The sequence below is a fragment of the Diplotaxodon limnothrissa genome, linkage group LG7 (assembly GCF_057381915.1).
Source record: "Diplotaxodon limnothrissa isolate DT_005_m linkage group LG7, D_limnothrissa_male_GT1.1, whole genome shotgun sequence".
Classification (NCBI taxonomy): domain Eukaryota; kingdom Metazoa; phylum Chordata; class Actinopteri; order Cichliformes; family Cichlidae; genus Diplotaxodon; species Diplotaxodon limnothrissa.
Genome location: NC_140602.1, coordinates 9,821,778 through 9,848,912, shown reverse-complemented (window position 1 = coordinate 9,848,912; position 27,135 = coordinate 9,821,778). Strand labels below are relative to the sequence as shown.

Here is a 27,135-nt window from a genome sequence, read left to right as displayed (position 1 = left end):
AAGGGGAGCTACTAGCAGGGTCATAGGTTAGAACCCAGAAGTGAGACTGTGCAAGAGATGAGGAGAAGCTTTCAGGAAGTACGTGCCTCCAAGCCCCGTTACCTTGTTTGCACCAACGGATAATCTACTACACACACTCACACACATATACACACACACACACACACACACACACCACTAGCTTATCAACTGCTACCGTCTACTCTTACCAACACAGAACACTTAACAGGAAGCAAAGGAGTACAGCTGTAACTATGGAAACAAGGAGCCATCAACTGTAGTACTACTGTACTGTATCTCTAAAAACAATCATTTCTTGAAAAACATTGTGGTGTAGTAATACTTCAATTGTCTTTTTTAATGATTCTTGAGGGACTGTACAAGTGTCAGTGAGGGAATCAGCTGATGCAAACAAGGTAACAAATAACAGTACAAAGAATATTAATGAAAAAAAAGATGTATATAAGTACTGTTCTCCTTCAATGGGCTGATAGACTCGTTATGTAAAATATATTTTAAAAAAAGCTTTGGTTTACCCTAGAGTCTATAACCTTAAGGTTTACTCTCTTCGGTGTCCTCACATCTGCAGAAATATAAAGGATTTCATTGTACTTTCAGGTAAGGTGTGAAAAAAGAAACCCACAGATATCAGACAAAAACACCAGTGTGCTTCAGTTAACCCTGAGACAGCTGCTGCTATGTGAGAAGTCTTCTTCTTACGGATGTTAAAGACCAAAACATGACCTGCTAATGTTATAGGATATATTAACTATGCTGTTCCACTAATATTGTCAGGGAAACTAGCACCAACAATGGTAGTGACCTCTGATATCATTACTATTTACCATCACAACTTAAACAGAAATGTACTAGCTTATAAAAAGAATGCACAATGGAAGATAACAACAGACACTGGTGCAAATAAAGTGATATAATAAAAATGCTGATAAACTAGAGAAAATAATTAACTCAGTGTCAAGAAGTAATTTAAATAAATCAAAAACACACAATGCTTGATTTTTTTTTACTCTACCACTACATAAAGAAAGGATAAGAATGAAACTTAAAAGGATTTGTTTTTTTTAATTAAAACCCTTTGTTCTCTTACTTTATAAGATCATGTCTTACCTGGCACCTGCCACAGGTGACTTCCTTCCTGGATCAAGTGATGCTCCCAGAGGTTCCTCTCCTAGTGATCTGGTGTCTTTATTTAGCTGCTGTAGTCGTGAACTGAGCTCTCCCATAACAGATGGTTTTGCTCCCTCATCTGCACCCAGCCCCAGTCCCAGCCCACCAAGATTTCCCAAACTCCCAATACCTAGCCCCACTCCTGGGCCACGGGGCTCCACTGGGTCTCCCCATAGCTTGGACCTCCTCTGGAAGAGGTAGCGTGGCTTGGTGGGGGCTAGACCAGTAACTGAGGCTGAACCACCTGGGGGGAGTCCAGCTCCTCCAGCTGCAGCAGCAGCCAGGGCAGCAGCCTGCTGCTGTGATAGCAGCTCGCTGTCAGAGCTCTGCTTCAGCAGAGGGTCCCTGAAAGTGACGGGGCCTTTACTGCCTCCTATCTGGGATTTTAGTCGGGGCTTAGGAGGCACTGGCGGCTTGTCGAGCACAAATGTCTGCCCGTCGGCATAGGAAGTGTGCGTGGTGTGTGTGTCGGCAGGCTCGCCGCTTTCTGAGGACAATGTGGACATGCTGGAAACCGTGGAGACGGTGCTGGTGGTCTCGAGATGGTGGTCTCGCTCTCTCTCGCTGGAGCTGCGCGTGTCAGCTTCCTCCACGCCTGAGTCAGCCGCAGAGCCAGACTCACCCACCGGTGGGGGCTCCAGAGGGTCAGAGGGCTTCCCTGAGACAGCTGCTGCACTGGGTGGAGGCAGGGGTTGAGCAGGCTGAGTGGGGGTCACAGCTGGCGTTGCTAGGGTTGAGGGCGTTTGTGGCGTTGGTGTTGCAGGGGTGGCGGGAGACACAGCAGGCTTAGCTGGAGACACTGGCGCCCCTTGTGCCTGTGCCAGTAGCCCATTAGCAAACTCATCTGGTGGCGGAACAACTCCAATCTTACGTAGCTCCTCTCGTGTTTCCTCATCGCTGGAGGATAACATGGCAGGGGGAAGGGTTACTGTGTACGGATCCACATCCTCCTCTGAGCTTCCCTGAGCCAGACCCTTCTCTTGGACTGGACTGGCAGAACTCTGAGCTTGGAGCTGGGTCTGGGGCTGGGCGACACTGGGACTGGGGGATTTAGCGCGTGGACTTGGTGATTTGCTGGGCTCCATGGAGGCTGGGGCAGGTGTCTGCTCTTGTTCTGAATCCACTCCAACAGCCTGCCCATTACTGGTGGCATGGACCATGATTAGCCCTGCTGTCTTCTGCTGTGATGTATCCATAATACTGATCAACATACTCTTTTTATCCTCTAACCTCTTCTCTTCCTTCCTTTCCTCTATCCTGGCCTCCATCTCCTGCCGGAATGATACAGGTGACGAAGATGCAGCCCACTGTGGCTTGGTGGGCTGCGGGGATAAAATTGATGCTGCGGAGGATCCAACCCCGAAACCCGCTACCTTGGCGCTTTTAGGTGAAAAAGGGGGAGATGTAGCTGCCCCTTCCCCATGTGGAGACTCTTTGGTCTGAGTGTCAATGAATATTACACCCTGGCCTAATTGCTCTTGTTTAGTCCGAGGCTCTGGGCTGCTAGTAGGGGACTGGCTCTGGGAGGTCAGTGCCCTCTCCCTTGCGGCCAGCGCAAGAGCCAGTGGTGAATTGGGGTCCAGAGGCTTTCCTGTAAGTGGATGGATAAAGGTGGTCCCACTAGGTGAGGGGCTCAGAGCCAAGGCAGGGGGAGGCAGCTGTCCCAGCTCTCGTGTCAGCATCCGTTCATCGATGGAGTGAGACTGAGTCAGAGAGGGGGAATCAGAGCTGGTGGTAGATGCCCCCTCCATGGTCCCAACAGAAAGGAAGACAGTGGATTTCCTCCGTTCTTCTAGGCGACGCTCACGATCCTTTACAGCTCCAGCAATTGCAGCGGCAAAGGGGCCCTTGCCCTGAAACATCATCTCTCCTTGAACACGCATACGCTCTCGCTCAGCCATCAGCTGCTGCTGGTAGTAGTCTGCACGGCTGGTGTGTGTGTGCCCGTAGGTAAGTGGGTGTCGTCCTGAGGGTGAGCTCTCTCGCGAGTGGGCAGCAGCTAAGGCCAAACTAGCTTTTTCTTGTGCATCTTCCACCTGCAGTGTAGAGACCAAAAAAATCAGGTTCCTTCTTTTTTTTTTACATTCAAATGAAAGCAACAAAATCAGATAGCATCGATAACATTCCACCTACCTGTAGCTGTTTCACCAGAGGACTCTTCTTTCTTTGGGGCTTGGTAGGTGTGTACAGTCCAATGCTAAACTGACCCACGTTTGCGTAAGGGTTGTCAATAACCCGACCTTTCCTTTTGATTCGCTCAGGTGGAGTAGCAGCAGAGGGACGTGGAATTTCTGTAGGTTCAACAGGTAAATGAGAAGAATCCTGCAGAATGATCATGGAGCGTGCTTTCTTCTGTCTCTCAATGTGTGTGGCCTGCCGCTGAGCGGCCTCGTAAGGCAGGTCCAAGGAGGACGGCTTGAAGCTCGAACGTCCTGCAGGCTCATGGCCCTGACTCTGTGTTCTCGATGGAGGTGGAGGGGGGCAGAAAGCTGGGGGAGGACCAGTGTCTAGATAGTAAGGAGGAGGAGGAGGTGCCGTTTGTGGAGGGGGAGGGATAGGGTGGGGTTGTGAGTGGTCTCGGAGGCTGTCTGTCATAGAGGAACTGCGGGGAAATCGGTGCTCGCCTACAAGAGCAGACAGCCGATCCTCCTCAGTGGCACCTGATGACGGTAAAGAGAGCAAAGAGCACAGATCATCTGGTGATAAACAAGCTCTTGAAAAAGTGCCAAGCTGGTCCACATAAAAAAATGTACTGCATCCATCTGTAAATTTGTTTACTTACATAGATAATATGTATCAGGTGTCAAAAAACACGATTATTAAAGTAGTTTAATAAAACATACAGTTCTATTTTTGACTCACATAGGATTCATTTAATGAGTATACTTACAAAAAGCATAATGTTTAATAATAAAGTTGCGTATTAATAATATATATGTTAAGCTACTTTGAAACAAGCTCTGTGCTACTTGAACAACTGCTTTCTAAATCTGTTCCAGTATCCAGTATTCATATTTACAAATTTTCAACAGTCAATGCCAAGTAATTATATATCCCACACTGTCAACTGACAACATTTGTTAATCAGTCAAGTTTTGACATGGCACATTACGACTTAACAACGAGCTTCAGTCTCAGTATTGCCTAGTCGTTCTCCTGAAACAAATTATGAAAACACAATGAAGCTTCCTCAAATTCTAGTCTCTACTTTAGGTACAATTACACTATCATTCACCTTATTTGAATATGTACAGGATGGGTGATTGCTTTACCAAAAGATTTGGTCCTGGACATGCCCTTTGGTAGTTGTATGTGACCTCTCTCAATCCCTGGATGGAGACCTCCATGTAGAGTCATCCCTTGTCTCTCAAACAGTGACTGCATGAAAAAAAAAACAAGAAAAGTATCTTAAAATCTTGAAAGCACACCATGACTCCTATAGGTTAATTCAAAGAATATGCATAAATGTGCGCAGCAGTGCATGTCGTGTTGGCCAGGTATTTTTGTATGTGCGCTGAGTTTGTATGTATGCCAGCAGAGCAGCATATGCTGTCTGCCAATGTGCTGTGTGTAGGTGCACTCACACTGATCTCTGCTGGGGTTATTCTCCTGCTGGTGGGCCGTTGTTTGACAGTGGCTGCTCTGTAATCTGCCTCAGAGGGCTGAGAACGCAACATAGACTCCTGTGATGCCAACATCTCATCTAGTCTTTCTGTTAAGAAGAAAATTGGCCAGAACTAAATACTGAGACATAAAAACGCTGTGGCATCTATTCCAAATGTTGATATCGCCATAAAGAATACAAAGGCACCTCTAAGATGTAGCTATATGTGTGGGGTCATGCTCTGTGGTACTGTACAAAATCACTACCCTGTCTCAATAAAATACAGGAAAAAGAAAAAAAAGAACGAAAGAAAGAAGCGATAAGTGACAGAAAAGTGTAGACTGTCCACATGGCTCATGTGTTCTTCTGCTCTGCTCATCTGCTCTAATAAGCGGTTCTCAAATTGACACATCATTGATAAATCATCTTTGTGACGTCCAAAGAGATGTCAATTTCTTGTCTCAGACTCACCTCCTCTTCTCCTCCGAGCAGAAGCTTGGTGGGAAAAAGATAGCGTCAGCAGAGGAGGGAAAATGACAAGAACAAGCCAACAGAAGTGACTATTCTAAGTTTTAATGACAAAGCCAAAGCAGAAATATGACAGAAAAGGAGGGAAAAAAAAGAGTGTCGAGTTTGCATACCACTTATTTGGCACTCACCTAGTTCCTCCAGCTCAGCGGTCATGGACTTAGAGCGCAGTGTCAGGGTGGTGCTGGGAGCTCTCTTGGGTGGTGGCGGCGCTGTGGAGAAAAGGCATGGAGTTGAGGATGAACTTGAGGGGGATGAAAATCCTTTGGCTTTGCGGCTCAGTGCCCTCCTGGCATCCCCGAGACGGCCAGCCCATCCTGTCCTCACTGATTTGATTTGGTCAAATTCGGTTGAACTGGATGCTTCACACTTAGTCAGGACCTTGTTCACGCTACGGTTGGAGCCCAGCTTCTTCATATTTTGCTATCTGTTTGTCAGATGACTTATAAATGTATCAGTCTGTCTTCAAGACTTTTAGTTTTTTAGTCTCTGTGCTGCAAGAATTCCTCTCTGTTGAGGAGCCCATTGGGTGGAAATGTACAGGTCAGTCCTCCCAGTAAACAAAGAACAATAGAGTTTGTCCGCCACAATAGGCAGAAAAAGTAAGAAATGTGTGGAAAGGAGAGGGAGAAAGTCGTCCATCTTACTTTTAATATGCTGCCTGCCTAGAATTTAGCAGATGTGTATCAGACAGAGGCACACATTAATGAACCAGCTTATACAAACATGCATATCCTCCCCCAGAGAAAATTCCTTGAGGGTGCACATAATGACATGTGGGCTGACAGATGAAGAGATGATAGTAAATTCAACAGCTAAGGAAAACGATGCACTGCAGACTTTATATCCCACAGCTTGTGGGAGCCTCCCAATCCTACTATACACACAGGGCAATCGTCCCAGTCAAAGCAGTAAATCATATCTACCAAATCTTAGCTTCAAAAACAAACTATAGAGTTATGGGACTAAAAATAGGTTAGACTAAGCACTGAAATGAACGTAATGTAAAAAACAACGCAGCAACTGATTTTAAAATCATGTTAAACCTGCAGTAACAACACCAATGCCATGCAGTCTGACAGTGAAACCACATATAGCTGCATTCTCTACATGCTATAACCAAGTTTCCCAACAATACCACACGACAGAACTAGATGAGCTCACGCTATCTGAGATAGACCAGCCAACACTCCACTCAATGCACCACTGTAGCGCGATAGATCTCCAAATCCCACAGTTGCCTCAATGCCTTACTAGAGCATAACTATCATCGCTGCCGCCAGAAGCCGCAGATCTAGTGTACATACGCCATCCTGGGTACTGTCCTTATCAAACATCTTCATTTCCTCACAAGCCTGCACATTCTGGTACAGGAGCAGGGAGCAGAGGAGATGGAGGAGGAAGGCGAAAGAGAGAGGAACAGAGACAGACTCAGAGGGAGAGAGAGTTGCTTTTGCTGTAATGTAATGCTTAATTCAAACATGCAGTGTAGTCACCATGGCAACGGTGGCAGTAGTGAGGCCACGCATGGTGCAGAGAATGTGTGTTCGCTCGCGGGTCCGTGTGTGTCTGTTTCTGTGCGTTTGTGTAAAGGTGCAGCACACCAAGTCCCACTGGAGGATATGAGCAGCAGGAGGGGGTGTTCAATATTGATTAGGGTGCAAAAAAAAAGGCATTTAAGAGAAGTTTGAAAAAGGAATGAAGAATTTCATTCCCACCCATGAAACGCCAGATACACCCCATCTACTCTATAGCTGTTTGCACTGTCTGTCTCATCATTTCAATCTGTCTCCACATTTTTTCTTCAGTTGACAATAAAGGAATCTTACCAGTGATTATCTTTACTGTCTACTTTCTCTTTCACCTACTAAATATCTGGCCTTAGAAGCTTTGACATAAGCAGAGGTAAGAAAGCTTTAACGTTGGCTACAGTAAAGCAGCTTTGGAAAAATTGGTGTGCAAGCCCCTCTGCAACCCACATTAATCCCAAATCCTTGCAGTCATGCGGTCTCACTTAACAATTTCATTAATTAAATATTTATAAAATATTAACAAAGTGCCAAACGCATGATGGGGATGCCAAAAACAAAAACAACCCCAAAACAAAGCAAATAATAACAAGTTACATTAAAAAAAATTAACACCATCTCGGGAAAATCCTTTTCACTTGAGTCTAAGAGTAAAATTAAATGATCAATATTATATTTACATTTGTGCACCAGCAAATTAGCCTAGCTTAGCATAGTTAGTGCTATCAGCAAAAGCCCGAGTGTAGCCCAAGTATAAAACCTTTTCATACCTGTCTGACTTTCTTGTTCACTCAGCTCTTTTCACTCACCATGTGTTTATGCACCACTAATTTATTCAGACATTTAAAGCAGAATTAGTAATTATTCAACTCTGGCTCTCTCCTATAGTGTGTTTTTTATCCTCTCTCCCTCTGCTCTGTTCTCTTCCCCCTAAGCTTCCAACACAATCATCCTGGTTCTGCCTGAGTTTTCTTCTTGTTAAAAGGGAGTTTTTTCTTCCCACTGTTGCCCAGTGCTTGTTCACAGCAGGTAGTCTAACTGTTGGGGTTTTCTCTCTAATACTGTTGTGTTTTTATCCTACAATACAAAGTGTTGTTTTGAATGGGCACTATATAAATAAAACTGAATTGAAATTGTAGGTGTAAATGGCACTGCCCCAGTATTTTCTTCAGAGTCAAAGAGGATGCTCACAAAACCTACAAAAAAAGAAAAACTGCTATTTTTACATTTCAGTTTTTGCATGGATTGTGTTTTTGTCATCGGCATGTTAAATAGTGAGATTTTAGAGGCAGACTTTATCTTTGTGTTGAATTACGTGCAAAGACTGTAGCCTCTCATTAGAGACAAGAATAAGAGAGGTAGTGTCTTTTTTAATCAACTGACACCAGGAAGTACAAAAGATTTCCAAAACCTTCAACTTTTACTTTAATTAAATTACGATTGGTGTAGTCAATCGGCAAAATGGCACCATGATGGGAAGTTGAAAGGTTAAAAAAAAAGCTAATAAGTGGACCTTTCTGGGGTCAAAACATGCTAATTTGACTTCTACATGAATGAATGATACTAAGAGACTGGGTTTATTTAAAAGCGACAAGCATGAGAAATGATATTAAGGCAAGAAAGACAGAAAGAGGAAGAAAGAGAGATTAAGAGACCATTAAGCCCTGAGTAGCAGAATTAAGTTGATACAGTACTGTCCTAGTGAAACTAGGTCAAACTCATTTATCACTGTCTGTATCTCAAAAATCACAAAGGACGTGCACACACCACTTTACCATGCATAAAAGCACACACACAGACGGACACGCTGCAGTGTACACAATTCTGAGGTCATTGTGCCAGGACTGTGTGGGAGCTGAGTAATCTGAGCTGTGGTTGACATGGAAACTACATGAATTTACAGCAGGGAAACGTGGTAGAAATTACCCAGACAATACACACGTATCTCCCTCTGTACACAAAAATCAACATATATGTCTCCATTACCTGATAAAATTAATTTACAAATAACAAACATCGCAACAGGAGCTTCACGTACCATATAAAATATCTCGAAGGGCAATCTAATGTAATCAAGCCATGTAGAATATGTTGTAAATTTATGAATAAGCTTAAAAATCCGTCCATTGTTGCATTAATGGCCTAGATATATCTGAGCCAATGTGTGAATACATTTTGCATATTCAGTGTAGAAAGCTACAACTCCCCCACGCTCTCAACTCTTGATCCCAAAACAATAAGAGCAAAATTTTTTAGTTGTCCACTTTATTCTCCAACTGAAAGGAACAGATGAAAGCGTTTGTCCTTGATACATACCCAAGACTTAACAGAATTGTTTCAAGTGACCAAAACAGTTCCTGAGAATGCGTAAGGTCATGTTTTCTCACACATTCCAGCACAACTGATTAATTTACTAGTAATGTTTATAAAATGCCTACTACTGTGTTATGATTTTGCTGAGTACAAATAAGTATGTACCTTTCTTGCGAACAACTTCCTCAGTCTCTGGTTTGCGAGTGACTGAAACCACCTTCATCAGCAGTCTGTTGCCCCCTTGGCGGATCAAGGATACCACCTGCTTATGACCCACCTTCACAACATTCACCCCATTTACCTGAGAGAAAATGCACCAACAAAGACAGAACAGGAAGCAAGAAACATACAACTTAGTTCCTGTTTTATTTAAATTTTTTGCTTTTATGCTGATAAAAGCATAGTTAAAGCACTATATTCAGCTACAGAGGGAAATTTACATGATTAAACCACACATTTACTTTGCATTTTCATCTGGATCTATGGACATTTACACTTCTTTCAGGAGTGAAATGTATACAAATCAAGATGAATAATGAGGCAATTTTTATCACCTCAATGAGGAAGTCCCCTGTCCTTAGACCGGCCCTCCAGGCCACTCCTTCCACGTCAACAGACTCCAGATACTGAAGGGCAGGGAACGCCGGGGTGGGAGTGAACTCCTCAATGGGCGTCTCAGCTGGGAAGAAATAGTTTTTAAAAAGTTTTAAACCCACGTCGTCAAATAAAGAAGTATTTATAGCTTCCTTTTGCTTCACTGGAAAGTTAGAACAGATCATGTATCACATGCTCCAAATGCTCCTTTATTTTCCTCTCAAGCAATAATCGCAACAATAATTAAAATTTCTCTTAACCAATTTATTTAATGAACACATTAGCACTGAGTTTATTTCTGCTGCATCTAAACAGTGTTACTGAAGCTTATAGTTCCATACAAACATAATTATTATAGCATGACTAAAAAGCAGACATGCAATACTTAAGAATATTTCGTAAAGTGAGCGGGCTTTCATGTACTCCATTTAATGTTGGAGTGAATCCAGCTAAATCACTGACATATGAGAGCTCTCAGAGGACCACTAAGTGAACTGCAGTGTGTGTGTTTAAGGGTAGTGAGGAGTAAAAGACCGACTGAAAGAGAGAGACGGGCGAGCCAAGACCCACGGTGGTGAGTGATGGAGCAGTAAAGCACACTAAGACTCCCGGCAAGGTGTCTGAAAGGGGTTACCATGGTAACCATGCCGAGCAGGGAGGGAGCTGGCACGTGCGTGAGTAAAACGAATTTGCGGTGATGGAGATGAGTAGAGAGCCGATTTCGGTTAAAGTGCAGAAGGTATGATAATATTTTGAGAGGATAATGAACAGGAAGGATGTGAAGGAGGTGGAGGAGAGCGAAGAGGAACAAAAACAAGAAGAGACAAAGAGGAGAGAGGAGGAGAGAGAGAGTGTAGAGTGTTTCTCTACTAAAACTCAACGCCATGTGCAGGGAACAGATGGGACAGCTAGATGACAGCTCAGCCAAGGATGACACCACCAAAGGGGCCACATGCATTCGCACAAACACATACCCAGAAACCTGAGTGCAACTGAGTACACAAACTGAGTGTTGACCAAAGCTGGTTGTGTTGTTGACTCACACGGTAACAATACTGACTGAGCCGTAGTCAGTGACTCAGATCAACAAGCTACTTCTCAGACCAAAACACTCGCACACCTTGAAAACCTTGTGAATGGCACTGGCGTGTATCTGTATGTGCATCGCTCACCTTTGGCTCCCCGCAGGACAAAGCCAAACCCCTCATTTTCTTTCTTCTGTAAAACAGCATTCTTCTCCTCTATGATATAGTCACTGTGAAGAGAGGAGCAGGGGGATAGCAGGTATGAATCCAACATCCTCCTCACACGGACACAAAGAGAGAGGGGCGAGAGAAAGGGCAGGGGAGTAAAGCGGGTCGGTCGGTGGGAGTTGAGAAGAGGGAGGAGGTGGAGGTGAGGCGCGCACACACAAACACACACACACATATGCGCACACAAAACCGCACGCGCACACACGTGTACATGTACTTCCTCTCTCAATCAAGTTAAAAGCCAAGCAAGACACCACAGCTCAGGTTTCCCAGGTGCCGCACTAGCATTTTAAGAAAGAAAGCAAGACACACACAAACACACTCACAAGTAGAAAGACAGAACATGAAAAAGTGCGCTAGAGAATGAGCAGGTGAGAGAAAGTCCTCATGATTGAAGTATCTATGGGATAAAACCTAAGAGTGAATCAATCTTCTAGCTGATCCTTCAGATGAGACTGCAGCTGTGGAGTGTGTTGAGGGACTTTGTGAAAGAAACTGACAGAGCTGGCTCAGATGTAATACTGTGGCTTGACTAATGGCAGTGGAAACAGTAAGTGAGCAGTTCATAACTGTCTGATTTTTCTGAGAGTTCAGTGGTGAAGGCAGGTAGGCGGTGTTAAGCTGAGGTGCTCATGCATATGTTTTTAAAGCCTGTGAGCAGAAAGTAGAGTTAGTAAAGCAGCAAAGCAAATATCTGCAGTATGGATTGTTGTGTGAGGATTAAATCAAAATTTCTGATGCCCAAAGATGTGAAATGAAGGAAGGGAGTTAACTAAAAGATATTTTAATCATGCCTTATGATAAACGGTAACATAAAATTTTTAATAGAAAGGAAAATTGAAGAAAGGTGGCCTGAATAATGCAATATTCCTTAACTCAAATCTAATAAATCTAATAAATGTTCCATTCTTTTAACAGCACAGACTGAGGGGGACTGCTCACACTTTACACCCTGAACGCCTTTACAAAATCTATTAGCTTTACAGAATTTTGAAAGTTTCAGCAGTATCATTCATCTTTCCTGACAGAAGATGCAGATCTAGAAAGGGCTGTGGTTCAGGTTGCAACTCAGTGGGTGGCTGCAGAGTCATTAGCTTAGTTACACTCCACTTTCTCAGACTTACCCAGAGCTCCTGCTGCTGGAGCCAGGAGAACCATAACAAACCTTTCTGCAGGAAGGAGGTCAAAGATTTGGTTTCATAAAGAGATATGAAACCACTTATGCACTAATTATTATGCACAGGAAAATGAGTTGGTTAAGCACCACTAAGATACTTTGCTTCAGTCCAAACCCTTTTATCTGGTATGCTTCCATCTCTGCTCTATGACACGAAATACTGCATTAATGCAATGTGCTCGCTGTCCTTGTTCAGAACATCTACCCGCCTACATAACTCGATAAAGAAAAAATACTCACTTTTCACATATCAACGGTAAATGTTTCCTCAAAATAGACCTGTCCTTTGACATTTGCAATTCTAATATTCTGCAGACAATAGCTCGGATGAAGAAACTCAAGTATAACTCAAGTGTGTGTCCTTCGTGTGCAACTGGTACTTTACTGACTTCAAGGAACTTTAATTTGTACTTCAGAGCCTCTGAACAGAAACAGAACTATGTTTAGTTATAGTTAGCACCCATTCTAAAACAAAAACGTATATGCAGACTATCACAGGTTCACAGCTTTAGTAATGGTAACTCAAAAAGTCTGTGGCTGTGGAAACAGAAGCAACACTTACTTTGACTAAAACCTAGATTGCAAGGAGATGACATTTTATGAAAGGCAAAGGAAGCAGGTCGAAACAATGCTCGTGCAGACCAGCTCTGTGTCTCTAACCGATAAACTGTGGCATTAGAGTGAGAATTTGCATGACAACAAAATGCTCAGCTAGTACATCTAATTTGGAAGAGAGGGATCACTCACACTCTGTACATAATAAATGTCATCTCGAGATTTGGACAGGATAACAAAACTTAAAAAAGAATAAAAGATTAGATTATGAAGAAATTCAAGTGAATCAAAATTGATGAATGTGAAGACAGACATAAATGGAGAGTATGTGCTATGCATGCATAGTGAACACCCTTACATACAGACAGTATAAGAGAGTTATGTAATATCATTTGTGTGCATTTTAGAATCAGAACTGTGTGCACTAGCAGGATCATGCCTTTAGATGGCAGCACCTCTACAGCACAAATGAACTTCACTGACCCTGTTAAGACAAGGAAACCGTGTGTGATATGACCAGCAGTACAGTGCAATGAGCAGTACAATATACACTACTAGACAATGCTGTAGGATGCTAGCTCAGAGTTAGAGGTTGTACCTGTATGAGGTGAAGTTGTCGTAAGATCCCACAGTGTAGTGTCTGAACAGTCTCTTAGTGCGGTCCTCCCGTGTCTCTGTAAAATAGATTTAAAGGATTGGTTGAGTGATATACTTTTTGATGCTATAAAAACATATATTGGAGGTAACTGATCTACCTACAAGGTCATATAGACCATTAAACACTTACATCATCAAACTGCCTAAATTATTACTATGATTTAATAACAGATGTTCAAGTGAAGTGTGTTGTCTTAAAAGCCACATTGCCAGTGTATACAGATCTCCGTAAATAAGCTGAAATTAAAAATATCCCAATAATGCTTTACTTGAATATGTTTTAGGAAGTACACAGTTGATTTTTTTAAATCAGATTTAGTCCAGCTAATGACTTTATACAAATCCACAAGATTCCAAAAATGTCAAGGCTGTGTCAGCCCCAGTTCTTAGCATGTTAGTATAAAAATGTCAGTAATAATCTAATTCGATGAGCACAGAGAGGAATTAAGCTACCACAGAGAAGCAATTATCATTAACATGCTTCATTTATCATAGAGTATAATTGTTCTATGGTAATTTTTTGCTTTTGAAACAGTGAAGTAATTGCCTAATTCTGCCCTCAAAGTGTTTCTTTTAAAGGCAAATGTGTTTGATTAGACGCTCATTGAATACTGTGTGTGTATGCACCGTGTGCATGTGGTTTCTGTCACTATATGTGATGTTATCCTATAGGAGTGCTGATGCCCTTTTTCTATCCCAATAATACACAGCACAATACATCACTAAACAGCCGATTGGCTGACTAAACACTGCACGGCACACACAAGCTCTTAATTGGACGAGGCTGTGAAAGCAAGAGTGGTGTTGATGTGAGACACACAGCATGTTCCTATGACTTTGCTTGGCAAACTTGGTCGCATGCTTGCCTCCTGTCGCTTTACTTTCCAATACAGGCAAACGAGAGAAGATGTTTAAGATAAGCTGTATATGTGAAAAGGAAAAAGAAGACTCGCAAAGAACGAAAATGGAAAGAGGTCAAAGTGAGTGAGCAGTCTTGAACTGGCTGGCATCTCCAGATCCACTTTATCCTGTCAATCTGATTCACTGTGTGAGTGACCGACTGTCAGCTGAGAACAACTTGAAGCTTTGATAAGTGCATCCACTGACACTTGGTGACACGGCAAAAGGGCAAAAAATGAAAAGGGATTTAGCAGCAGTTAACTTTAACCTCTTAGCCACTGTTTTTACTCTCTGACCTTCCTCTTCATTTTTTATATCTGTGTTTTCACAATTATCTTGTTTGCCTGAACATGCCTGTTTTTCATAATCAAGCTGTGCTCTATGAATCTGAATCACTCTGAATCTTGCAGATTTGTTTCAGCATGATTCCAACTGCGTGGCTTTCTTCATCCTTTGTATGTTAGAATGAGTGTTAATCTGAATGTCTTTTTCAGCTCAGGTGAGAAATGTAATTAAATAAATTCTCTGAATTCTCTGACACCAAATAAAAAGCCCAGTCAACTTAAAATGTATAGAGTTCAAAATATCCAACTAAAATACAATTACTGTACAGTGTACATCTATCAATTAAAGTAAAGGGAAAAGAAGGGTGAGTTGGTATTTTCTTTAGGTTAGAAGGTTACTCTACATCCGGTCTGGGGAGGAAAGACATGGCATTTTGTTAGCACAGCCTGTCAAAGGTAAGTCGTAATGAAAAAAGAGGTGATATTTGGGGAGAAAGTCATAGATGAGTCAGGACTTGTCTTCTCCCACACCTTCAGAGGCTTTCTTTTAGGGCTAGACTCAGCTTTCATGCACACATACACGTACCAGTTGAATATGAATAAGAGTTATGGCTAATGACAGACTTTCATGTATCTTAGGTTCTGTATTTATATATTAAGTGACCACATGATTTGCCTACACACTTATTCACAAGGGCTCAACACAGCAGGTAGCTCTGCATGTTTGATTGGGTAGATTTTTGTGCCAGATGCCCTTCCTGAGACAAATTCCTTAGGAGTTGCACACACACATTATTTGTGTGTGTGTGTGTGTGTGTGTGTGTGTGTGTGTGTGTGTGTATAAAAAGTAGGTTGCACTTTGGCCAGATTAGGAAACAGGTCCATGGTCATGGCATTACGGCTGTCATGAATAAAAAGAGGACCAAGAATGGACCCTTGTTGAACACCCACAATAATGACAACATGACCGTAACACAATGATCGACATCAATACAAGCTATGTCTACAGAAAACACAGCATAATATTAATGACTATCAAGGGCTTCAATAATGACGTAATTGAAATCCTGATTGCTCAACGTGTAACAATATTAGACACTACATTTTTGTAATGGTAAACCTTTTTAGACTTGCAGAGTTAATGAATTTTATCTGATGCGTAAGCCAGCAGGGAAGTGATTAACTTGCAATGGATCGAAAATGTAAATTATTTTCATCCAGTGGTCATCGATGTCGTACGCAAAAGCTGTTCCTGCTGAGCACTTGTTTGTTTAGTAATGGTTTAGCTAAGAAGACTGCATTTGTTTGTTTGAATAGTGCTTGAAAGCAACAGATGCAGCATTTGTATTTCTGTTTCTACTAGAGTGTGCGCATCTAAGTTTGTGTGTGTATGTGTGTTTGTGCACCATGTGTACCATGTGATACGGTCCAGAAGTGTGAAATGCAACTTATTCATCACAACTGTCATGTACAGCCCAGGAGCATCTAAAGACAGGGCCCTCATAGCAGAGATAACCTCCAATATACTTCCATCTATCACAGACCCATACACACAAAAGCAGAAAACAAAAGATGAGACACAGGGCTCCACTGTAAACAAAAAGCTATTATCATTTTTATTATGTATTGAATCTATACATATAGATTCATTTTAATATTAAATCTATATGTAGAGACTCAATTGCTCGGTAAGGCAAATATCTTATAAGCCAATCCAACAGCCGCACCTCAGTGCATTTAGGGATGCTGACATGGTCAAGACAACCTGCTCTAACCAATTCTAACCTGCTTTAGTTGTAACAAAACATCATAGAAAGCAAATGTGATTTCAGTTCATTTTAAATGTGGATTGGTTATTGGTGCCAGATGGGCTACTGGGATTTTTCCCACGCAACTATCTCTAGGGTTTACAAAGACTGGTCTGAAAATGAGAAAATACCCGGTGAGCGACAGTTCTCTGGGCGAAAATGGCCAGACTGCTTTGAGCTAATAGGAAGGCAACAGTGACTCAAATAACCACTTGTTACAACCAGTGTTTGCAGAAGAACAGCTCTAAATGCACAAAATATTAAATCTTGAAGCAGATGGGCTGCAGCAACAGGAGACCACACCAGGTGCCACTCCTGTCAGCTGAGAAAAGGAAACCAAGGCTACAATTCACACTGTCTCGTTAAAATGGGAAAATGGACGATTAGAAAAATGTCGCCTGGTCTAATGAGTCTCGATTAGATGGGCAACATTAAGATGTTAAGGTCAGAATTTGGGTTAAACAACATGAAAATGTGGATACATCCTGCCTTATATCGTCAGTTCAGGTTGGTGGTAATGGTGGTATAATGGTGTCGGGGTGTTTTCTTTGAGCCCCTTAGTACCGATTGAGAATAATTACACTCCACAGCCTACCTGAGTATTGTTGCTGACCATATCCATCCCTTTATGGTTACAGTATACCCATCTTTTGATGGCTGTGTCACAAAGCTCAAATAATCTCCATCTGGTTTTGTTAATTTAAAATTGAATGCACTACTTTCTCTCTCTGAAGACAAATGTGGTCTAAAACAGAGAGACCTCTGAATGCTTTTTTAATAACAGAGATATAGAGAGACAAGGACATTTTCAGTAGAACAATGTTGGTTTCAAACCAAATTCTACTTTTTGGAGATATCATTGAAATTCAAGTGAAACATCCAGTTCCAAAATTAAACTGTAACGTCATAGTATTAAAAAACAAAGAAAAAGAAATAGAGGAAGGTCATTTCCCTTTGAGAACATAAAAAAAACTTGACCTCTGAATGCTTTTTAATAAAACAGAAATCAAAAGCGAGGGATATTTTCATTTGAACAATGTTCGACATCTGGTAGCAGAAACACATTTTGCCTGGATTGCCTCTTGAATAAAACAATGTGGGCAAAATTTAAATGGTAAAATTTGGCTAAAGTCAAAGTTCCTTTTGATTTGCCCAGTGGATAGAGATTCATCTGATCTCTGTCACAAACTGAAATGACTTATTGAACTTGCTGCAAAAAGTTTATGGAGAAAAACAAAAACAGAAAGTTTGAGAAGTACTGTAGTACTAGTACTGTTTAGCTTTCAAGCTTTTCACCTTAATAATAATAATAAAAATGATAATGGTAATAATAATAATAATGACAACGATAATAACAATAATAACCACACTGAATGAAATCAAATGTTGTCTCAATGCGTACCTTGGAACCAACGTAAAGTTGAACCATCAACTCTAACAGGACTAATATAGTCTAACGTTCTAGGACAGTAAAATCCAAAGTGCCTACAGCCTGCACTGTTTGATGAAGTCTTCTTCTGACATATGCTCTGTTAAAATATCCTGTTAGTGAAGTCATCTTGGTACAGTAATGCAATAAAGTAAGATTTATTAAACCACTTTCAAAAAAACGTAACTAATCAGGGTAAAAGTTGATAATAGCACTTCTACCCTATAATTTGAGCAGAAATATAGATGTTTTTACTATCAAAAATATATGAAGGGTGGTATTGACTGAAAGTTTTTTTTTGTGTGTTATGAGTGATCATCTGTTGAGATGAAAGCATATTTTACACATCAAGCGATAAGTCACGCTTTCTGTAACACTGTTAACATGCTACATCTTTCCCACTTCTCTATTCTGGACAGACTGCAACACCTTTGCTGTCCTTGTCTGAAGGACGCCAGAGTCCCATCACACATACACGTGGACTCACACACACACACGCGCACAAACACAGTGTCCACGCTGAATGGGAATTAACCTATGCTGTTTTAATACTGATAAGAGCTGCACTCAAACATTAAAACACATCCACACAAACACACACACTTATCAACTAAGCCCCATTGACTTTTTAATTCTTCCCTGCCACTCTCCCACTCATGTCTACTCTCCTCTTTCTGTCTCCTCATAATTTTGTTTCTTAACCTCTTAAACCTGGTGTATAGGAGAAGAAAAACAGTGTTTAAAATAAAAATAAAAAAATGTTTAAAAAAAGAGTTGCGAGGAGAAGCTTGTGGAAATCTCATTCTCTTTTGTGCTGTCACACAATGTGTCTGTCACTGCACAGATCCAACAGGGAGTTGCTGGAGCATGCAGGTGGATACAAGGCTAACTGTCCCCAGTATAGTGGACAGGCCAATGTCTTCATTTTCTTTTTCGCTCTTCTTCCTTAGTGCTATCTTCAGTAAGAGTTTTGAAAGAAAGGCGAACGCTTTTATTCTTCATGGAGTGAAATTAGTCACAGTTAATATATAGAAGTGTGAAAAAGAGGAAGGAAAAGAAAACAGCATAAAAGAGAGGCTGGAAGTGGACGCTGTGCCAGTTTAATATTTATCTGCTATGTACATATAAGGGATACACACAAACACTGCTCAAGGTTAGAACTCCAGGGTAGTATTCAAAATGAGAAGTGACACAACTCTCACTGTTTAATGTTGTTTACTGTTGACTTGACCCTGCGAGAGCGACAAATTACAGCTAATAGCTTCATTATTTTATAGTCCATCAGAAGCGCTACGAACAAAAATCAGCTCTTTTTGAGTTTAATTCAAACTGAACATTACATTTCTGTTTCTTCATGTGAAGCACTCAAGTGGTGAAACAGATGGTGGCTTTTATTTCTAAGATACCAAAGCAAAGAGTGTGTTTTGGCACGAAAACCCAGTTTGTGCCACTGACAGCCAGTCATCAACCAAAGAAAAGAAAAGAGAAATCCAACAAACGAAACAAACAACAAAACTTTCATCAGGACAGGAATGATCCTCAAGCATCATTTTAATCCATCACGAATTTAATATAGCTGTTTTGTTTGAGTGCAGCATAAACAGACAGGCAAGTCGCTTTTTATGAGATGTACAGTGTTAAACCAGCTGTGCTCTTATTAGTGATGTGAGTTGCAGGTGCCAAACACACAAACACCAGGGTCCAGCATAATGTTATGATGCCAACAATTTTGCTCCCGAAGAACAATTTTTCATACTCGTAACAGGATACACAGAAGAAAAAGTTGTGTTTTGTTATAATTTTGTTACAGTGATGACATTTTCATGTTAGCTGACTAATATAAAGCCTGAGCCTTTCAGACACCAACAGTATTGCAGGATTCATTTCCTTAGATTTTTTCCCTGTAGTCTTCCGTTTCCTTTAAAAGCCAGTTAAAATCTTTTTAAAAGAATGTTATATAAATAAAGTTTTATTTACTTACTTTACTGTGGTCAAGTTTAACTTGTGCATGGAAAGGGAGTGAGGTGAAACATCAACACTTGATGATAACCTCAGACATTAGCTGCAGTTGACAGATTAGATATTTTTTTAATATTCAGCATCAGTTTGCTACAAATATTGTCATGGTCCTGGGCCATGTTGGCCCAGTATTCTTAGTTTTTGTGTGTTTTTGTATTTTGTTCCCTATTTATGCCTTGGTTCCTAGGTTATTTAGTTAAGATGTTCCTTATTTGGTTACCTCCTGTGTGCCCCTCTGTGTATTTATGAGCTCTCGTCTCTCCTTGTGTTTTATTCCATGTTTCCCCCAGCCTGTTATGTCTGTGTTCTCCCCGTGCTCTCTCTCCTCCTGTCTGAACCTCTGTGTACTTCCTGTTTTACTTTGACAGTCTCTCGTCAGTATGCGTCATGTTGTGTTCACTCCTGCCCTGTCTCGTTATGATTATCTGTGTCAGCTGTGTTCCCCGTGTGCTCCCACTTCCCTCGTTAACCCTCTGTGTATTTATGTGCATATCTCCATCAGGTCAGTGTCGTGTCGTCAATGTCTTCTCCCCGAACCTGTGTGTCTTTCTGTGTTCCCACGGTTTTCTGTTAGTATTCCCAGTTTAGTTCTGTTCCTTTGTGAAACCTGCAATAAAGCAGTGATTTTGAGTTCAGTTCCTGCCTCCGTGAGTTTTGCGTTTGGGTCCTCATCTGCCTCCACACAGCCGGTTCATGACAAATATGACCTTCACATAGGATTTCTGTCTTCGCCATGGTAGAGTATATGCTAGAACATGTAGATGTGGGCCTACGAAGCTCTGCATAGCACCTATGGTCAACTGAGGCATGCTAGATGGGTGTCTGAAATGGTGCAATAGTAAAAAAAAAAAATGGAACTGGAGAGTGTGACAAGAGGCTGTTTATGAACACCAGTTCAACAGTCTTTGTTTAGCATGGACAGTCACAGTCTAACAACGCGCTTTGATAAGAATTCGACAATGGCATTGAAATACCAATGATTATAGGGAGAAAGACAGATGAGATCAAGTGATGGCAACAGTATAGGAAAAGAGTTCATCATCAAGTATCCAGTGAAACTTTTGACCATTTTGTTGAGTTCTTGCGAGTCAAAATGCCACATCTTCTGTCGCTTACTTTAATGAGAAGAGCGAGCCGTTTGAATATTTGATCATCATGACATAAATAATAAACAACAACAGAGTCTAAAAATAGAAATACAAAACAAATATCTGATAATAGAAAAAAGCTTTTCCACTTTTGGAAGAAAGTAGGTCTGCAATGAGGAGAAGACTGACAGCAAGAACAAAGGAAAATTTAACAAAAGATAACAATTCTTTAAGAATGACAGTGAGTGACAACTGGAAAACTTTTAATTAGTTATTTTTGGTAAATTTTTAAAATTGTTACCTAACAAATAGTTTGATAGCCTGATGATTGAACTTTTTTCCTGCTCTGTATTAAGCTTTAAGTCACATTTAAATGTGCAGCGTAGTGAGCATCCTCTTCTAAAAATGGAAGCAGTAGTACGCTAGCAGACACCATCCTTTTTTCTACTACATTACTCCGTATGCTGAGTCACATTGGAAGTTTCTCACATTTGCAAAAATGGGCTATTTCAGTCTTGAAAAGAGTGTTTATATCTAAACGGTGCTCAGTGCAATGAAACTTACCCCAGAAAAGGTCATAATACGAGGAGTTGCTTTGCTCTGTCTTCACAACTGTGACAACTCCATCTATCCTGCTACACAGCACAGGCAAATCTGACACCATGACTGGACAACAGTCCATTTTTCAATTCCACCTTTCAGCCTCGCTAAGACCTGAACAAGAAGGTTGTCTCTCCACTCTGTCATTTGAATCCCTGAGACAAGCTGAACTCCCGCTCATCTTCTCGTCTTCACCTTGAGGCGATTAAAAGCAATCCCGAAAAATCCATTTCATGCAGAAAAACTAGTGACAGCTGTTTCCTCAGCACCATTTTCCTTTCTTCGTTTTAACAAGGAAACAGGAATTCCTGGACAAGTAGCACTAAACTGCGTGTAACTGTCTGTGGCCTCAGTGTCCTCTTCTGTTTTAGCCTCGAGCAAACAACTCCAGCATATCTCTGCCTTTCTGCTGTCTTTCTCCTCCTCCTCTGCCTCAGAATTGGTTGCTTTGTTAAAGAGCCTTCAGAGAGCTTGCTGTTACCACGTAAGTGTCAGGGGCAGAGGCCGACGCCTATAAATACCTCAGTTCTATCAAAAGCCTTGAATAATTCAATCAAATTCAGTCAACAACAGGCAACTACTGTATAAGACCCTCAAACGCTGTGATGCACGCCGCAGTACACTTTTGAGTCAAGGTCAGGACGCTATCACTCATACAGACACACAAACATCCCCAAAGGGAGCTGAACAGCTTACTTTATAAACAAAAGACCAATGTAATGTGAAACATCTTTGGGCTGGAGTAAATAATAAAAGAGATTCAGAATTTCTATTATGTAGCTCCGTAGGAGAGTGAGAGAGGGATGCCGAGTGACACAAACTGAAGAGAAAGACAGTGAAATATGGTGAAAGAGGAAAACAAGGATGATTATTCTATCGAACCGCCTCTCATTTCTTTATATCTTCTGGGCGAAAGTGGCTCAAGAGTTGGGAGTTCGCCTTGTAATTGGAAGGTTGTCGGTTCGAGCCCCGGCTTGGACAGTCTCGGCCGTTGTGTCCTTGGGCAAGACACTTCACCCATTGCCTACTGGTGGTGGTCAGAGGGCCCGGTGGCGCCAGTGTCCCTCAGTGCCCCAGGATGGCTGTGACTACAATGAAGCTTGCCATCACCAGTGTGTGAATGTGTGTGTGAATGGGTGGATGACTGTTTGTGTAAAGCGCTTTGGGGTCCTTAGGGACTAGTAAAAGCGCTATACAAATACAGGCCATTTACAATATCTTACTAGGAAACTGGGAAGTGCCTGAAATTCAGAAACACATACGGAAATACATGATATAAAGTATACCTTTACTGCACTGGCAGTGTAATTGTGATCATTGTTAATGACATTTTTGCCAATATGACAAGATCCCCAACACCACTTGTGGACCAAACCAAGAGAGAGCCTCCGCTGTTTTCCAGATGACACTATACTGAGTTGTACTTCGCTCCTGACCTCCACTGATATAATGATAATGATTTGAACCAAATATTTAAAATTTCTCACTTCAATTGCTTCATAAGACCTGTTAACACTGATTTTTAGTACAGTTCTTATGGCATACCTCAGCCTTTTCTCCCTGTTTGCCTTCTTTAAGAATGGCTTTTTAACAGCCACCCTTCCACTGAGACCGTTTCTGATGAGGCTTCACAGGACAGTAGATTGATGTCCAAAGAAAAACTTTGAAAGACTTCCAGAAAGCCAGTGAAACTGCTGTTTAAAACCACTTTGAAAAATTAAAAGAAAGTTTTTCTCCTTTAAAGCAAAATAGAAAGAGGGCTGGAGCAAGACTGTTGTAGCACACCACAATAATGACACCCAGTGGGTATCAAGTCATGGCAGTGAAAGGATTCATGGAAAAAAAGCAACTCAACCAACAATCTACAGATGACTTTAAACAACCACAGGTGAACAGTGTCTGAGAGCCGCCACGACACTGTGAAATAGACTAGACTTTCAGAAGAGTGCCTTAACCCGTCGATGTGTGTATGTGCATGTTTACTTTTGTGTGCGGACATGCGCGTGTGTACAAGCGAGTTTGCGCTTGTGACCCGCTCTCATCCAGTGCAGCCCCTGTCAGATGTAATATGTCTCTGCTCGACTGTCAGCCCTGCTTAAGCTTTGATTCATTGTTCAAATAGCATCGCCATCTATTATGATTTGATATGGATCTGTCCTCCAGAGAGAGATGGCTCAACACACTCGACTGACTTCTGATGAAAAGTACAGATAGTGGCCATCACTCTGTGGCGAACAAACAAACACAAGAGCCCTGCACACACTCACTGGACACTTAGTGTAATTTTTTTTTCCAGAGTTAAATGGTAGGACTTCTCTTGAACTGCCAGTCTATAACACTGACTCAGCTAAACTTTAATACCTAAGACATGCCTTCCAACCTGTGGTTTATTGTCTCTCCCTCTCTCTCTTTCTCTCTCGCTAATAAGATGGATTAGTTGGCTATGCTAATCTATCTGCTGACTCGAGACAATAACTTAAGTGCGTGCGTGTGTGTAAGCATAAAGGTTTAAAAAAGCCTGTCCATTTGAATGCACACGCACAGCTCTGTCGTGTCAGCATTTGCATACTCACTCTGCATTTTACAAGTTGTCACCAGAGAGTTACTGACTGAACTCACTATGTAATTTGTAATCTGGGCCTGTACCGACTAATTTATGGAACCATGAGGGAAACGAAAGGGGTTTGTCATTGAAAGGTGAATGCTTTTTCTGTTATGAGCTTGCTCAGTATCGCACTGAAATTACCGACTGTAATAATATTAACTCAAAGTTGTAGAATTGCCGCTATAATAAATCACAACAACGCATGGACAAGGTGACCAAGAGTGCTTAAGGACACCAATAAGAGCAAACTATTTATGCTCAAATGGCTATCCTATGTATTCTTAAGCTTTGTGGTTTTCATGATTTAGGATTAGACTGAGCTGGCTCAGAAAAATGGGATGCAGCTTATCAATTAAGTAGCCTCCCTTTGAGGTGACACTGATGCTTTTATGGTGTTGCACCAGTCTTACCCAAGGTCAACGCAGACAGACCTTTTCTCAAAAATAACCTGTTAAAGTTTTTTGCTTTACTGCCACTGATGAGGTACCATTAAGCTCTTCTCTTTCTTTCCTTTCTTTCCTTAAGCCTAGAGCACACATGGTTTATAAAACTGTATAAAATAAAGGTGGGGTGTGGGAGGTGTGGGGGGGTTGAAGACAGCGACTCCTTGTCTCCTGCAGCAAGCAGAGGGAAGAGTGTGATAAGAAAGAAGGTGCTACCAACATGTCTTCAGCCTGACTGGCCTTGTTAACACACAAAAACATTCATATTTATTGTGTTAGGGTGACACTCAAGGTGTGAAGGGCGAAGACTGGCCCTGTCCTCGAAATGTTGATAACATGAAAAACTGAAAAGACAGGAAAAAAAAACATACAGGGAAAAGGTAAGATTACAGAATGAAAGAGAAAGGGAAGGAGAAACAAGCTGTAATAGTCCTACAACACTCTCATGAGGATACAATATGTACTGTATTCATGAATTTTATATTTGAATGTGATGAAAGGCTTTTCCAGAAAGAGGAAGCCATTTAAACATGTAAAAAAAAAATCTGCTTAAGTGTATTTGGGATATTGCTGAATGCTGTGAAATAAAATAAAGTAACAGCTGACAGTAGCAAAACAGATGCCGGTACATCTTTCCTAATGAAAACTAAAGCTGAAGCTGATCAGCAGCTGATGTCCTTGAGCTCCAACTGTTCATTTTCAAAGCAGAGCGATGCATTGAAAGAACAGGCTTCATACATACGGCATAAGTGGCGCTCACTTCAAGGGCGTAGATTTGGCATTGGTGGGGACGGATGATTCAACCACCGAACCCTGCCCCGTTTCTTTTTTTTTTAATTTTTGGCTTTGCTTCTTGATAAAAAAAGAGAAATATACTTGCCTACATATGCTATTCTACATGCTTTTAAACCATTTAAAATTACAATTAATGGTTTTATGTGTGAATTATATAATGTTAAATTACTATTAAACAAATGACTGACTAAGTATTTTAGACTTTAGTTTACTTGAGCCATATTCCATATAAATCAGGTATCATACAAAAATAAAAATAGCTTCAAATACAGTCAAGACAATAAAAGAATATAACTTTAAGGACTTAACAACATTACTTCATTTATAGTGCACCAACATCTCTTATACAGGGTGGCCATTTATATGGATACACCGTAATAACATCATCATCATCATCATCATCACCTTTATTTATAAAGCACTTTAAAACAACCACAGCTGACACAAAGTGCTGTACATTGGAACTGTAAATTAAAATTACATGAGATATAAATAAAAACAAAATAAAAGAAGAGTGAAACCATTAATTAAATACTACAGGACTACAGAGCGCACCTGATTAAAAGCCACATGCTCTAATTGTAGAAAGAAAACCGTATGCGTTTCACTTGTAATATGAGATATTTACACAGAAATATTACACGTGAGGATTTTTAACGTTTAATTTAACATAAACATGGTAACATAAATGGCCTGCATTTGTATAGCGCTTTTCTAGTCCATAGGACCCCAAAGCGCTTTACACTACATTCAGTCATCCACCCATTCACACACACATTCACACACTGGCGATAGCAAGCTACATTGTAGCCACAGCTGCCCTGGGGCGCACTGACAGAGGCGAGGCTGCCGGACACAGGCGCCACCGGGCCCTCTGACCACCACCAGTAGGCAAACACGGGGTTAGTATCTTGCCCAAGGATATTTGGCATGCAGCCAGGATGCAGCCTGGGATCGAACCACCGACCTTCTGATTAGTGGCTGACCTGCTCTGCCACCTGAGCTACAGCCACCCACGTTAATAACATAAACGTTATGGCAACATACAAAACTACATACTGCAAATGCTTTTTTTCCTCGAACAGCGCCTGTAACACGGCTACCTTTAAGTATACGTACGTATCGGTAACACACAAATTGCGTTGCTTATGGGTTTTTTTACGGAACAGTGCACAAACAACATTACAACATCTCTTAACGACCGATAAAAATATATACCGTATATATACTACTTATCATTTTGATTGGTCTACTGTTACCAGGCAAAATGTTTTTGGCCGCATGAAAAAAAATATGCATCAGCCGCACGTCAGTATAAGCCGCAGTGTTCACAGTGTGGGAAAAAAGTAGTGGCTTATGACCCGAAAACTACGGTACTTCAAATAAAAGAGAAACTAAGTCTCACTGAGGTTAAAAGCCAAGGAATAAAAGTGGGTTTTAAGACGCGATTTAAAAGTGAAGGGGCCTCTCTAACGTGCAAGGGCAAATTATTCCATAATTTTGGAGCCACGATAGAGAAGGCCCTGTCCCCTCTGAGCTTCCTCCTGGATCTCGGTACCTCCAGGAGCAGCTGGTCAGCTGACCTGAGAGACCGACAGGGTGTGTGGGGATGAAGAAGTTCAGAGAGGTATGGTGGGGCAAGAGTTTAAAAACAAACATGAGAATTTTTAAATTAACTGTAAAAGACACAGGCAGCCAGCGCAGAGAGGCTAGCAAGGGGGTTATATGCTCTCTTTTTCGAGTTCCTGTTAGGGGAGTCGTGCAGC

General features: G+C 41.4%; 1 protein-coding gene across 9 annotated transcripts in view; it reads right to left on the bottom strand.

Moving 5' to 3' along the window:
- Nucleotides 1-27,135, bottom strand: part of shank3a (SH3 and multiple ankyrin repeat domains 3a) — a 250,984-nt gene that overhangs the window by 6,467 nt on the left and 217,382 nt on the right. For 8 of the 9 annotated variants that reach the window (XM_085359158.1, XM_085359160.1, XM_085359162.1 and 5 more), the window contains 9 exons: nucleotides 13,340-13,415; nucleotides 10,929-11,011; nucleotides 9,717-9,841; nucleotides 9,328-9,463; nucleotides 5,452-5,532; nucleotides 4,773-4,900; nucleotides 4,461-4,566; nucleotides 3,322-3,848; nucleotides 1,129-3,224 (listed from right to left, as the gene is read on the bottom strand). In XM_085359158.1, coding sequence (XP_085215284.1) covers nucleotides 1,129-3,224; nucleotides 3,322-3,848; nucleotides 4,461-4,566; nucleotides 4,773-4,900; nucleotides 5,452-5,532; nucleotides 9,328-9,463; nucleotides 9,717-9,841; nucleotides 10,929-11,011; nucleotides 13,340-13,415 — 3,358 coding nt within the window. Of the gene's footprint in view, nucleotides 1-480; nucleotides 584-1,128; nucleotides 3,225-3,321; nucleotides 3,849-4,460; nucleotides 4,567-4,772; nucleotides 4,901-5,451; nucleotides 5,533-9,327; nucleotides 9,464-9,716; nucleotides 9,842-10,928; nucleotides 11,012-13,339; nucleotides 13,416-27,135 lie in introns of those variants that run through there. The other variant, XM_085359165.1, reaches the window with a different exon arrangement.